The sequence below is a fragment of the Notolepis coatsorum genome (genome assembly GCF_963971535.1).
Source record: "Notolepis coatsorum genome assembly, chromosome: 19".
Lineage (NCBI taxonomy): Eukaryota > Metazoa > Chordata > Actinopteri > Aulopiformes > Paralepididae > Notolepis > Notolepis coatsorum.
The window spans coordinates 32,859,913-32,875,819 of record NC_140183.1 but is presented as its reverse complement, the minus strand read 5'-3'; the positions used below and the strand labels follow the sequence as shown (position 1 = coordinate 32,875,819).

General features: G+C 45.1%; 1 protein-coding gene across 1 annotated transcript in view; it reads right to left on the bottom strand.

The window, feature by feature from the left end:
- Window positions 1–15,907, bottom strand: part of prune (prune exopolyphosphatase) — a 50,174-nt gene that overhangs the window by 31,073 nt on the left and 3,194 nt on the right. The window contains exons 2-4 of the mRNA XM_084336324.1: window positions 9,951–10,052; window positions 8,498–8,700; window positions 6,000–6,184 (exon numbers count right to left, since the gene is read on the bottom strand). Coding sequence (XP_084192450.1) covers window positions 6,000–6,184; window positions 8,498–8,700; window positions 9,951–10,052 — 490 coding nt within the window. The remainder of the gene's footprint in view (window positions 1–5,999; window positions 6,185–8,497; window positions 8,701–9,950; window positions 10,053–15,907) is intronic.

The window sequence follows — 15,907 nt, the reverse complement described above, 5'->3', positions numbered from 1 at the left end:
TTTCGCTGTGCGCGCTCACACATGGCAGCCGAATGCCGCTTAAAGAAAAGGTGCACCAAGTGCGATGGAGCCCATCTGGACATACTTCACGACAGTAACAGACGGCGCCCTTCACCCGCACCATCCAGCAGCAAAGCGAGCGTCATGTACATCGATCCCGCCAGCAGCAGTGGAGCCCGAGTACTCCTAAAAGTAGTGCGTGTGACACTAAGCTACCAGAATAAAGTCCTGGACACTTACGCCGTCCTCGATGACGGGTCAGAGAAGACCCTACTGCTCGCCTCCGCTGCGGCCCAGCTAGGGCTGCGGGGAAGCGAAACCCAAATGACAATTCGGACAATAAGACGAGATTTGAAGACGATAAAGGGCGAGAACGTCTCATTCTCTATCGCAGCAAGCGGCCAGCCTGAGCGACGGTACCAGATTACAGACGCTTTCACCAGCCAAGAAATAGGACTGTCGCGGTACACATACCCCGTCGCCAAGCTGATGGAGAAATATGCACATCTGCGCAAGTTACCGATCCCGCTCATAGACAATGCTATGCCGACCCTGTTGATAGGCTCCGACCATGCAGACCTCATTGTCCCGATAGACCGGGTTCATACCGGACCCCGAGGCTGTCCTGCAGCAGTCGAGACCCGTTTGGGATGGACTCTCCAAGGCCCGCTCGCCAAATCTCTCAACCGAAGTACAGCCACTAGATGTCTCCACTCCCGAGTCACAGAGGGAGAAACCGCACTCCTGCAACACGTAGAGCGGCTATGGACCTTGGAACAAATGCCCTTTAAGAACGGAAAGAAAGACATTCGCTCTAAAGATGACATTTACGCCATTCACCTCCTCGAGACAGGGACCAAGAGAGTCCCGGTCAACGGCGTGTTGAGATACGCCACGCCACTCCTGCGGCGAGAAGGAATGCCTACTTTCCACGCCAAGACAGACGCCACAGAACGGTACCTGCTGAACACGGAGCGGCGCTTAGCCAAGAACCCCGCCCAAGAGAGTGTATACCGCGCTGAGATTGAGAAGCTCATCACAGCGGGACACGTCACAAAGATGGACATTAAAGAGGCTGACCAGACCACTGAATCGTGGTACGTGCCTCACCACAAGGTCCATCACAACGGTAAAGACCGCATAGTATTTAACTGCAGCTACCAGATCGGATCCCAAAATCTGAATAAAGAGTTACTGCCCGGTCCCACACTCGGCCCCTCCCTACTCGGCGTTCTACTCCGCTTCCGCCAGGAAAAGGTGGCCATCAGCGGGGACATTAAAGGAATGTTCCTGCAGGTGAGATTAGTAGAGGCGGACAAGCCCCTGTTACGGTTCCTATGGAGAGAGAAGCCGGGAGATGAGCACCCAGCCATCTACCAATGGGAAGTCCTCCCCTTCGGAACGACGTGCAGCCCCTGCTGTGCTACATTTGCACTACAGAAACATGTAGCAGAGGACCCAGCAGCGGACGAAGAGGTCCGACACAGCGTAAAGAACAGCTTCTACGTAGACAACTGTCTACAAAGCCTTTCAACCCAGGAAGAAGCCGAGGCTCTCCTGATTAAACTCCGCGCCTCATTGATCAAAGGCGGCTTTGATCTCAGGCAGTGGGCCAGCAGCGATCCGCAAGTACTGCGCAGCCTCTCCTCCGAGGACAAGGCAGCCAGCAGCGAGACCTGGATGGCTACAATCCCGGGAGAAGCCCAGGAGATGACCCTGGGATTGGTGTGGCGATTCAAAACAGATTCGCTTCACTACAGACACAAGCCCCTGACTACGGAGCAGGGAAGGCCGGCGGCGGCGCCGACCACCAGACGGAGTGTGTACACAACACTCGCCCGACAATATGACCCGCTAGGATGTATTCTACCGTACACCACCAGGGCAAAAATGATTGTACGAGCATTGTGGGACAAGGACCAGGGCTGGGACGACCCCATTCCCGCACAACTTGCATCCACCTGGAGAGTGGGAGATGGAGCTCCACTCACTCCCAGGCGTTAATATGCGCCGAAGCTACTTCCCACCCACGGTGAGGCCAGAGACATGTAAAATGGACTTACACGTCTTCAGTGACGCCTCAGAGGTCGCATACGGATCAGTAGCCTACTTGCGGGCCCAAGAGAAGGGGGGAGAGATCTACACAGCATTTGTCCTCGCCCGCTCGAGAATAGCCCCACGCAAGCAACAATCTATCCCACGTCTAGAGCTCTGCGCAGCCCTAGCCGGAGCGCACCTAGCCACGCTCATCCAACGTGAGCTCACCATACCGGTGTCTAGAACAATCCTGTGGTCAGATTCCACGACGGTACTCGCCTGGATCAAATCGGACTCATGCAAGTACAAAGTCTTCGTGGGAGTCAGAGTCACCGAGATTCAAGACTTAACCGAAGAGTTAACCGGAGAAACAGAGTGGCGCTACGTTGATACAAAACAGAACCCAGCTGACGTCATCACCCGGGGGATGCCCCTGGATGACCTCACCAGTCGCAATGTCTACAGTGACGGCCCCGCATTCCTAAGACTCCCGGAAGGACAGTGGCCCATGCCTATCCCGAGGGAAGCAAGTCCAGAGGAGGTGGAAAATAAGAAGTCTGTGTTCTGTGGATTGAGCACCGTAGCCTCCACCGACCCTAACATAGACGATTGCACGTCCATAGAGAGTGCACAACAAAGAACATTCCTGCGGTACCACCCGGAGTGCAAGTCCCCCGCTGATATGTCAGCAGCTAACTACGAGGAAGCAGAATTGCTTCTACTGCAGCGAGCCCAGAGAGACAGTTTGACAGAAGGAACGGTCGTCATGATTGTTGATCAACCACTGCCCAGAGCTATGTGGCCGGCCGGCCGCGTAAGCAAAGTGATCACCGGTGCCGACGGCAAGGTCCGAGCAGCTGAGGTGCTCGTCCAGGGTCGCACTTGCGCCCGTCCCGTGGCGAGGCTCATGGAACTGCCCCGACTCCCAGACACAATCGATGATGACCATGACCCTATAACCCTATGACTTTGTGAAGTTGACTGACCCTACAGCAAACCCTTATGTGTAAATAGACAACGCGATTAATCTGTCTCTGTTTAACTGATTAGGTCTGGGACCAATCAGGGGGTGGCTGTTGTGAAGGGCCAGATTAAACCGAATATATATATTTATTTATATATATATATTTAATTGTATTTGTATATTCTCTAATATTCCCTGATATCCCTTGTATATTCCTTGTACAATATGCATTGAATATCCATTCTAGCCTACTGAACATCCCATAATAGTCTCCATTCTACTATTGGTCGAGACCTTGGTGCCAGGCTGCCATACCCCTCAGACCCAGTTCAAACGTACCGCTCCACATGTACGAACAAGTCCTAGTTCCACGTAGGAATCTGACTACCGCACCACTAATGGGACTATTTGTTCATAGTGCGTATATATACTGCGCTACTAAAGTAGGACTTCCTTTTCAGTCCAGTTTCTTACCCTCCAATAGAGTCACAGACGAAAAGCCTCCCCGCGACGCCACGTGTGGGAGTAAGGCCAAGTTCGCCTACCATCGGTATTGAGACATCGTGTATATTAATATTTGAATAGTCATATTTGGCACTATATCATCGAGTTGGACGTAGTCTATTAAGCTAATAATAGTCTGTTAATATATAGTGCTTCGTGCGGTGAGAATACTACCGTAGTCAGTACCCCATCGTTTCGGGCAGAGAACTGGCTGCTTATCCAGGGTGGTTGACCCCACGTGAAGCTGCACCCGAGGAGCCCCAGAGCCGACGAGCGAGTGGACCTGTATACCGGATTATTCTACCGACGACAGCCCGCCTTCCCAGGCACGGATTATGCTTTGTATACTTTGATTATTCCATGGATAAAGACCCCCGACACTGCCGTGTGTTGGAACCCCCCCCCCTGGAGAGGACGCAAGGTGAGGAGACGCTCTGCAAGACGAGGTCGCTTCACGTCTCTCCTCCGTGGACCGGATGACGCCGGCCCACAAAGAGTCCACCTGCTTTCATCTGTGGTCCAAGGATCGCCGGCGCATTGAACGGCACTACAGTGGGTTCACCTGGGATACCCTTGGCCGGATGAGGCAGCCGGATTCTACCCCCCCCCCCCTCCTACTCCTGTCGGCTTACAAGCGACCGGATTAACCCCCCCTAGTGTGTCCAGTATATAATCATTAAAGTATCATTGCTGTTATTCCTTAAACTATTCCAGGTCGTATATGTACCACCTGCGCCTTCAGAGATTGGACATTCTCTATTGATATACCGACGAGTACTCTTGCCATAAAAGTGCATACTAATTCCATTCATAAATGTGATTGATTTGATTAAGTGCTTGCTCTACACACCATCGCTGTGTAGAAATAAAGACCTATTTCTAATTCGTACATTTGTGTTGGATCCGTTTCATCTACGTGACAGTGTTCATCATAATATATTTATGCCGTGTACTGGGTGGCCGAATATTAAGTACAAAGGTAGTGGTAGTAAGTATCATATCTAGTAATACAGTCAGGGAATTGTACCCCTCAGTTACAGTCCTCGTATGAAATCCTCCACCTAGACTCAGTATGGAGGAGGGATATACCAGACCTGGAAATAAATTTTGATTGGCAAGAAGCCTGGGCAAATGTTCGACTTGCGTCACGTAACCCGGACCATCAACAAATCAATCTTAACTATATTCATAGGACATACCTGACTCCTATAAGACTGAACAGAATGGGTCTTAAACAAGACTCCAGATGCATCTTATGTACAAATGGGGATGAGGGTACATTTATGCACATGTATTGGGACTGCCCACCAGTTAAGATATTCTGGAAAGAAGTGACCCAGCAATTATCAAATCTCTTAACTCTGAATATACCTGTACACCCCTCTGTATTACTGTTGAATGATGTTTTTGAGTTTGCAGTCCCTATACAGCTAAAGAGATTGGTTTTATCTGGTATCACAGCGGCTAAAAAGCTGATAGCATCACGATGGTTTCAACTGGAAAAAATGTGCCGGAAGGTCTGGATTCTTACATATCTCGATGTGATTTATCTAGAAATATCTACAGCAAGAATTTTGGGTCTCAGTGAATCCAAAATTACAATGTGGTTAGAAGTGGTGGAGAGAATAAAAGCTAGCATATGAATTGTAGTGCCTGGTTAGGACGAATGATAATGGATGGATTATCCAAGGGGGGGGCCCGGGGGGGGGGCGAGCGAGAGCATATGTGTGTAGGATAGCAAGTATTAGGTGTATATCTTGTATAATACATTTATTTAAATGGTGATTTCATTGGATGTGCACTGTTAATTAATGCTTGTATATCTAATTTTATGTTGTTATGTTTATGTTTATGCGTTTGTTTAAAAAAGAAAAAAAATATATATAAAAAAAGAAAAATATAATTATAAGTATATATATATATATATATATTCTTTTTATATTTAGCTTTTTTATGTTGTGGGACTTGTACAGCACTTTGTTCAACTTTGTCAGTGCTGTAAAGTTTAAACCTTTTTAAATCTTAGACAAACTAAACACTTTGCTTCCATGAAATATTGTAAACAGTCATTTGAGGCTTTATAAAAGCAGCACAATGAACACAAATCTGTCAGTGCCGAGTCCGACCTCATCTTAAATAACAAACAGCATTGCTTGTTGTAATTAACAAAGAGAGGCAGAGTTGATTTTGCACAAAAAATAAAACATATTTTCTTTGTAATTATTATTATTTTTACATACCGGTAATCGCATTTTATTTTCATATTCGAATCCCATGCCCATCGAACGAAGCTTCGAAGCATTTAAGACAACCCTTTCCTGACTTGGCTATTGTTCACATTTGCAACCAATAAAAAAGAAAAACACTAAATAATACACTATACACTACAAACCGCTACAAGCTATAATTCAATACATTTATGAGCTACAGTATATGCCTTGCTTTATATTCCAATAAAGAATGTGAATACGCAGCCATAAAGGGTTTACTGTACCATATAAGAGCTGAGCCAGCTGCTGGTCCAGGACCTCAGGAGCTTTCTGGACGATGCGCTCCGTCACCAAGGTGGCGCAGGAGCCCACCGTTTCCACGGTGACGGGGCAAGAGGGGGAGGGGGCCCGCTCCAGTTGGTGGTGGTCGATCACCTCCACCACCGCCCCCTCCAGATCACTGTCGTAACTGCAGAGTAGCGCCACAAAGCAGTGGTGAAAACAGGGTTCTCGTTTTTGTTTAAACAATTTCCACAACTTATCCATTGACTATTATAATGTAAATTACATAACCAATGTTTGTCAGCATCTACAGTATGTTAAAATATGCCTAAACACTTCCGCCATGTTGCACTAAACCTCCATCATCATGAAGTGCTTTGAGAGGCTGGCTTTCCATTTATTTAACTCGGCTTGCGGAGCTCGGAGGGTATCTCCATTTATTTAACTCGGAGGGTCTCTCCATTTATTTAACTCGGCTCACGGAGCTCGGAGGGTCTCTCCATTTATTTAACTCGGCTTGTGGAGCTCGGAGGGTCTCTCCATTTATTTAACTCGTCTCACGGAGCTCGGATGGTCTCTCCATTTATTTAACTCGGCTTGTGGAGCTCGGAGGGTCTCTCCATTTATTTAACTCGTCTCACGGAGCTCGGAGGGTCTCCATTTATTTAACTCGGCTCACGGAGCTCGGAGGGTCTCTCAATTTATTTAACTCGGCTTGCGGCGCTCGGAGGGTCTCTCCATTTATTTAACTCGGTCCACGGAGCTCGGAGGGTCTCTTTATTTATTTAACTCGGCTCAACAACACAGGCAACAGTCTGAGTCTTCAGTCAACAACATTATGACTAAGCTAGTCCTACACTCCGACTTGAGGGATGAGTTATGCATGTCATGTCGGTCTGGGGAGGGTGTAGACTGCTACATGTCTCCTCTGTCGGTCTGGGGAGGGTGCAGACTACTACATGCCTCCTCCGATACATGTGGAGTCGACAGCTAGGAGTTTTACTGGTAGAGCGTAACGTGCAGAGATTCATGCTATCTCCCCCAGATCCCCTCCCTGCTGAACAGGCCCGACCAGTAGGAGTGTCACCAGTGTCACTAATGCAACAACCAAGACCCTCACTGGCTTCTCACCCAGGGACACTGTCTGAGCAAGCCAGAAGTACTGCTACCGGGAATCTAACCCACGTCTCTGGGGTGGTAGGTGAGTGCTTTTACATCTACACTACCTAGACGGCCCTAATTATTTTCCTTTTTACCAGTCATCTATTCTAGCCTTTATGAATATGGGGGAACACCGGAACACACCAACTATTCTGTTATTTGTTCAGACCACCCACCAACTAATCAACCATGAAAAGGTTGTGCATAGGCCTGTCGCGATAAGCAATAAATCAATGTATCGCCCGATAATTAAAATGAATGCAATGATTTTGACGGGCACGATTAATTGCTATTTGCGTGTTTGTTTTAATGAGGCGGAACCAGTACCTCTCGTCAGTGACTCTCCGTGTGGGGAGGCGGGCCGCTGGCGTTACTACAGACTAAGTACTAGGGCTGACCTTGGATTTTTTTTTGGAATTCGAAGCTTCGGGGCCGAGATTCGATTTTATAATTTTTTTTTATTTATAATTTTTTTTTATGGATGGAAGAGCCGCACATTGACGGGCAAAGAGCCGCATGCGGCTCGCAAGCCGCGGGTTGGCCACCCCTGCAGTAGTGTGTGTGTGGGGGCGGCGTTGTTCAAAAGTTTGAACGTGTGGACCAGTTTGACGCGACATAATCCTCTTGGGCAAAACATCACGATATCCACGATACGTTTAAAAAGTGTATCGTTAACCCATTCTCTGCCAGTACTGTAAGTCTATGGAGATGTTCACCAGCAGGGCTATAACTTTTTAAATTGTATTGCTAAATTGACATTATTATGGCCCATTCAACATCGATTAGCTATCGTTCAGGATGTAGGAACATTTTACTTTTTCATTCACACATTCATACGAAAATACCGTCTAGAGTATAAATATGTTTTTATCGTTTTCTGCAGTATTTCCTAGAACGTGAGATATAGACATAAATGCATATATTAGATTATCAAATGCCGTTTGATACCGATCAACGGTTATATAAAAAAAATTCAACTCACGGAGATAAAACTGGGAACGAGGTTACTCTGCTAAGTTGTGACGCTACCTCATATCGCAGATCTGATTGGTTAGGTAGTAATTTAGGATATTTAAAATGTCTTATTATGCTATTATCATTATATTGGTAAAAAAAATTAAAGGTTTATTGAAAACTTTTGGGAAATACATTTCTCAAAAGAAAACTCTCTCAAAACCGCAATAATATCACTTATCGCAATAATTTCTGGGACAATTAATCGCCCAGCTAAATGTGTTATCGTGACAGGCCTAGTTGTGCACATCCCTAATCATTTTCCGTATGTTTTCCGGGCTAGGAGAACTTGTCTTGACCTTCCACCCTCCCTCCCTCCACCCACCTGGACAGCACGTTGTGGTCGACCAGGGTGAGGTCCAGCGGTCCGGCCTGCTGCAGGGCCGTCAGGTCCAGCTGGTCTCTGAACAGCAGCAGATCCTGGGCCAGGCCACTCTCCCTCAGCAGGAAGACGTTGTCCGTCCGCAGGGCCAGCTCTGCCTGGGGGATGTTCAGCAGGGGGAGGACAACCACGTCGCTCTGCAGGGTCTGGGAACCAACCAGCAGGCAGGAGAGGAGAGAGACAGGGACAGAGAGAGGAGGAGAGAAAGAAAGATGAGTTATATGTCTCAAAGTCAGCTAGTGAATTACTTTGGCATCAGGTAGAGGTTGCCATTTATGTACAAACCTGACCGGACCAGACTAGATTAATGGGCTCAGGTCATTATTAGCAGTTATTACATGGCGTTTTAACATTCGCCAAAATGCTTGATTGTGATTGGTCAATAGCGCTCGGTTGCCCCCGACAGCGGTCAGTTATTTCTCGATAACTGACCGCTGTCATGGGCAACGCGCAATAATGACCGCTGATACGGGTAACAGAGCGCTATTGACCAATCACAATCAAGCATTTTGATCCCAGTCACGAAAGCTGCTCAGCATATGCACAGCTGCACTCATCAGTGCAATCAGACCACACACCTGCCGGCTGCCGGCGATGACAGAGGAGCCACAGAACAACTGCGTCTGCATTTGATCTCGTCTTGTCGATGGTGTAAAATGAATTAGGTATATTGTTAGTAAGTTAGCCATGTAATAAGCGGGATAATGTATAGCTATACTCGGTCATTGTCGCAAAATAATTTACCTTCACTGCGTTTATAACACCACGGCTGCGCCTCCGTGTCGGTCAATTATTTTGCGACAATAACCTCGTAGCCAACTAGCTATACATTATCCCTTACATATTGTTATTTAGGGGCTGGGTAATAGATTGACAGAATTTTGTTGTCAACATTAATACTGAAAGGTAAATATCAAGTCAGCTTTCTCACAAAATGATTTGGGGAATGTTGGAGATCTTTCAATACCGTGCAGTCCAATATGATGACTGATATGACATCTTCCATTACCATGCAGTCCAATATGATGACTGATATGACATCTTCCATTACCATGCAGTCCGATATGATGACTGATATGACATCTTCATTACCATGCAGTCCGATATGATGACTGATATGACATCTTCCATTACCATGCAGTCCGATATGATGATTGGATTAACTATTAACTATCGGTTGGAGTTTTTCCCCCCAGCACCTAGCCCTAATGTTAGGGCAATTAGGTGAATCATTAAAAAATGACCAGCAGTCCCAAGCTATACTGGGTTGGACCCACACAAAGCTATAGCATGCCCCTAGGAACTCAGTTCAGGTTGGGTGGATCAGGCCCCAGTCACGCTCTTGTATCAAGTGAGTGCATGTGTGACTGTGTGACTTGTGTACGTGGTGGCTCACCTTAGACAGGAAGTAGGCATAGGCCATGGCAGACACCATGGAGTCCAGGTCACAGGCCTCATTCCCCATGACCACATGGAACCCTCGGCCTGCACCGCCCCCCTGAAGATGAGGGTAGAGTCAGGCCTGATGGCAAATGTTGCGTCCCAATTACTAAATAGGCTACATAAAGTATGTGGCATGCATCACACTACTATACTTACTGTAGACTGTTAAGTACATACTACATATACCAGTACATGTATACTGTTCAGTACATAGAGTGCAGTATGTGTGACACACTACATACAACATAGTAAATATAACATACTACATATAACATACTACATAATTGGAGGACTTGCACACCCAGGTGGAAATAGCTGTATGTATTACCACAAGAAGAAAACTCACAGCCGTTTCCACTTGCTAGCTGTACACTCAGTTTAGCCAAAAACACACAAATGATGCTTCAGTGGCAAGTAATAAGTAATATGTTGTGTTTGTTTGGGGAATTTCCGCTGACCTGGAACCAGAAATAACACAGGAAATAACCTGGTGCAGACTGAAACATACTTCAACGTAGGGCTGGGGGCGATATAGCCTAAAAATAAAATTTCCGATTTTTCCACACCACATCAGACTTACGATTTTAATCGATTTTCTTCTCTTAACACTTTGGATGCCAACAACGCTATAAGTCGTTAGTTCATGCCGCCAGTTGAGTGCCGCCAACGACATATAGCGTTTGTTTGTCGTATTTTTATTTATTGGCGATTTGAATTCATATTTCATCAATCGAGCCTCACGCTAGTGTTGCAGAGTCTCTCTGAGCTCAATTGGGAAGATACCGCCCCCTATTGTCTCTCCCTGTGTAACTGCACCCCATTAGTTTAGACTGATGAAGGGGGGGGGGGGGGGGCAGTTTCCTCATTTTACTTTTCCGTCAAGCCAACTGAAGAGACCCAAGTTGATCGCCGGCCCGGAAAACGTGTGGAATATATATTTACAATACCCAACGCTGAATCAATAAACGTGATTGATATTTTGAATGGCGATCAGGAATTGGAATAATCCTTTTGGATAACATCTGATCTGAGGTAAGGAATCTATTTTTTTTTCACAGATATATCAACGTGTCCCATATGTGTGTGTGTCTGTGTGTGCGCGCTGATCAGGAAATGAGAGAATCGATATTTCAGCCCGCTTCTATAGCGTGCATAAGTACACATACTATCGATAATCTAGCATTTATTTGAAAACGATTCATAAATAGGCCGAGAAATGACAACGTTTTTGTGTATGCCAGAATATTCCAGTAAATGCCGTTTATCACTGAATCTTTATATTTTCCTGAAAAACGAGGGCTTTTCAAAATGCTATAAAACAGAAATGAACCGATTAAAAAACAACTGTTTCGACAATGTTGACTGCAAACAAGTCATTGATAAACGACGGGCAGATTAGACACATATTATGTAAGTAAGTAAGTAAAAGTTTATTTATTATGCGTTCACAACGCTATCATTGAAGTGGGTGGTGGCATTTAACCACGTTTTACCATGTTCACCAGTGGTAATCAAAGTGTTAAAAACTAGAAACGCCAAGGAAATCATTCAAATAAGATTTGTTTTTATTTGACAAAAGAAAATTATCAAACTAAGATGAATTTCCCTATTGGGATTGAAGTGCAAACCTAACTTTCACCAATCTTCACTTAAAAAAAGTATTCAGTAAAAAATATATAATAATAATATATATATAAAAGGTTACTCTTGATCAAACAAAGATGAATGTCCCTATAGGGAGGTGTAGTGGTTACGTCATTGCCGTTTTTCGTGTTCCACCCTCTGTCCAACCCAATGCATTTCCCCATTGCCCATTTCTAAATCGTCTCGTTTAAAACAAATAAAGCATTAACATTGGCATGGTGTACCTTTCTGTGCTTATTCATCCGCAATCTATAGCTCAACATGAAAATATTTGCAATTAATCATTAAAAAAAATTGCAGAATTTTATTTCAATCAAAAATGCTTAAACAATAATGTTAGTGATAGAAGGGAACTCATTTTGTGCAAAGGTGGAACGTTTTTCAAATTCCATGCGGCAGAATTGTTACAATAGCCGATAATCCATTTTCCCAATGATAAATCCCTATACGGGTGGAACAACCAGTGACGTCAGACTACTCTCCCTATTGGAATTAATAGTGCAATAACTTGCTTTTTCACCAAACTTCACTTAAAACGAATAAAAGGTGCCTCTTGATCATCAAACAAGAATGAATTTCCCTATTGGGATTAATAAAGTGCAAATCTAACTTTCACCAAACATACATTTTTGTAAAATAAAGGTGACTAGTAACATTTACTGGGGCCAGTTTCGAATTGCAGTCTCCCGTAGGTGTTTTTTTAGAGTGTTTTTGAAAGTGGGTAGTGATTCACATTCCTTTACAGCTTTGGGTAGGGCGTTCCACATTGATGTGGCATAATTGCGAAACGTGTTTAGTCCCTTGTTTGAGCCGAATCTGGGTTTAACATGATTTGTGGAGCTCCCTCTGGTGTTGTGATCGTGGTATTCACTGACCTTTGGGAAGTATTTTGACATGTACATGGGTACCTTGGTCGTGTAGTGTATCTTGTAGACCAGGCCCATTGCAAGTTGCTGTACTCTGTCGTCTACTCTAAGCCATCCTAGGTTGTCAAAGTGGGCAGGGGTGAGGTGGGTTCTAGGAGTAAGGTCAAGCAGTAGTCTGACCAGTTTATTTGAGATGTTTGTAATTTTGTTTTTAGCGCCTTTGAGGTGCTTTGGTACCATGAGGTGCAAGCATAGTCGTAGTACCCTTGAATGAGTGCTCCTGCCAGAGTCTTCAGGGTATTCTTGTTTACCAGTGAGGAGATCCGGTACAAGAATCGTGTTCGTTGGTTGACTTTTTTTATTACATTGGATGCCATTTTGTCACAGGAAAGATTTGCCTCTAGGATGGAACCCAGGTAGGTAATATCTTCTTTCCTTGTGACAATATTGTCACCCACTGTAACTGAGAAGCCGTCGGTCTTGCTGAGTTTGTTATTTGAACCGAAGAGAATGGACTCTGTTTTGCCCATGTGTAATGATAGTTTGTTATCAGCGAGCCATATGCAGATTTTGCCTAGTTCTGAGCTGAGGGTTTTTTCAACCTGTAACTTGTTCTTGTCAGAGACCAGCAGGGCTGAGTCGTCCGCAAACAGGAACAAGTTGCAGTCACAAGCTGACGACATGTCATTTGCATAAATTAGGAACAGTAGCGGACCTAGTATGCTTCCTTGTGGAACACCACAGCTCACTGTGAGGGGGGGGGATAGGGTACCGTTTACCTCCACCATCTGCTCTCTCCCCTCCAGGTAGGATTGCATCCAGCTCACTGATAGACTATCAAAACCAATTGCTTTTAGCTTGTCAATCAGAATGGTGTGATTGACAGTGTCGAAGGCCTTTTGTAGGTCCAGCATGACCATGCCGCAGTATTTGCCCGCGTCCACCTCTTGTTTGATGTGGTCGTTTAAATAGAGAAGGCATGTGTCAGTGGGATGTTCTGAAGCCAGATTGGAATTCGTAGATTAGATTTGATGTCCCCCCCTACTTTCCGTAGCTCCATTTCTGCAGACCCCTCTCTGATTGGTTGAGCCCATTTCTGCAGACCCCTCTCTGATTGGTTTAGCTCGTCACGCGGCAAAAGGCGGATGTAATGTTATATCAAGAAGATAAAAAGAAATGTACTACCAGATTCGCGTATAACGTTATTTCGCGTGACTTCGCGGTTTATTCATAACGTTATGCACATTTCACAACACAGCCAGCTGTCAGAAACTGTACATTGTAACGTTACATAACATAACGTTATGTTATTTCGCGGTTTATTCACATAACGTTATTTCACGTGACAAGTTTAACACAGCCCAGCTGTCAGAAACTGTACATTGAGGGGGTTTGAATCACTGTTTAGTGTTTACACTCCCCACTTACTGTAACTGTACCATGACGCACTCCCCACTTACTGTAACTGTACCATGTTCTACATAACCTCATCTCATGCACCTTGTTGTGTATCCTGTTTCTTTTTCCTCATTATTATATTCAGAGTTAATTATATTGTTTACACTGTCTTTCTTCTATTATAACCCTGCCCATTTAATGTTCCCAAATCATATTCAGAAAGTATCAGAGACTTCTATTGACCAAGGAATTAGTTATTATTAGTAAGACACAATTTTCCATAGTGCTCAATCCGAAGTGACATTGACCACCAGACTCTCTCTTAAGGCATTAACTGGGTTAATTAATATAAATGTTATATTGTAACTGTCTAGTTACACATTGGTTCTGAAACATGTATGTTCCAGGCTGCAATTAAAACTTTGAATCTGAGAGAGCTCTGGTCAGCGAAGCCGGCGATGCGAGCGATTATTATTGGTTTTTAATGACAAACCAATTACATAATCCAACATATGTGTAAAGGCACACACAACATATTCCAGTTAACGGTATATTTTTTTAATGATTCGTTATGGCGTAATCAATACTTCCATGCGTATAAATTAGGGATGCCCCGATCACGTTTTTTGCCACCGATACCGATCACCGATCGTCGTGAGCCATATCGGCCGATACCGATCCGATACCGATCGTTTTTGATTAAAAAGAAATTAAAAATTATTTTATATAAAAAGTTTTTTTTTTTTTTTTTTTATAAAATATATATATTATATAATTAGACTTGTACTTGTATTATCTGCGAGACATCGCCACCACGCAACAAGTCAAAATGCTCGCTATCTCCACTGTCTGTGTGTACATACTCTGCTTTGATCAAATCACATTCGGCTCTGCAGATTTACCCTAGGCTCTGCAGATATACCCTACTCCCTCAGCTATCCCCGTTAATGACTGCGACGCAAGCCGGGCTTCGAATATGCATCGAATGAGTGTTATAAGACATTGATATCAGGAGCTGTCTGTAGCTACTGCTAGCCGGAAATATAACGTTAAGACAACGCCTCAGTGAACTATTTAGTTGAATGGGACATTTCGTTTTGAACAGTGAGCTAAGCTAACGTGAGCTAACAGAGGTATCATACACTAGTACTAGATAACTAGACTATTGCTGGAGCATTTGTTGATATCAGGAGCTATCAGTAGCTAGCCGGCTAGATACCGTTCAGTTAGACAATGCCTCATCATGTATTAAACTAAAAGTGAATAGTTGACTGGGTCATTTTGTAGCGGTAGCTAACGTTAGCTCATGGAGGTCCCGTCCCACTAGACTAGACTAGACCCGTGTTTACATGCGTGCGGGAGGAGCTGGAGGAGGAGCAGACGCGCAGCACTGTGTGCAGCTCCCGGTGTCTGAGACAGAACTCAGCGAGTGAGATCTGTTTTGACGATCGGCGAAAATAAAACAGTAACGATAGCTAGGTAGCTAACGTTAGCTCAGGTCGAATGCACTATCTAGACTCAGCGTGTTTACAAACTCTACACGGGTACGGGCGGAGCTAGGGAGGAGGAGCAGTTTGCAGGTCCTGTGCGTCTGAGACAAGCGAGTGAGAAATCCACTTGATCAGTTTCCGCGATCGGCGAATATGACTCATTATCGGAATTCCCCGATCGCATATTTATACTGATTATCGGCCGATAACGATCGATGGCCGATCGATCGGGGCATCCCTAGTATAAATTGTGTTCGCGACCTCCATGTTTTGGGGGTATTCATCAGAAAACTCGGATCCGGGATTCGGCTCCCATCCGTCGGGCAAGAACTGTGGGTTTTCAGCCTCTCTCTCTGGAGCTTAACCGGAGTTTCGATTCCTGGCTAGAGGAGCTTGTCGCGGCTCATGCGCGCGCTCGGCCAATCAGAGAGGGGTCTGCAGAAATGGGCTCAACCAATCAGAGAGGGGTCTGCAGAAATGGAGCTACGGAAAGTAGAGACGCCCCCCCCCCA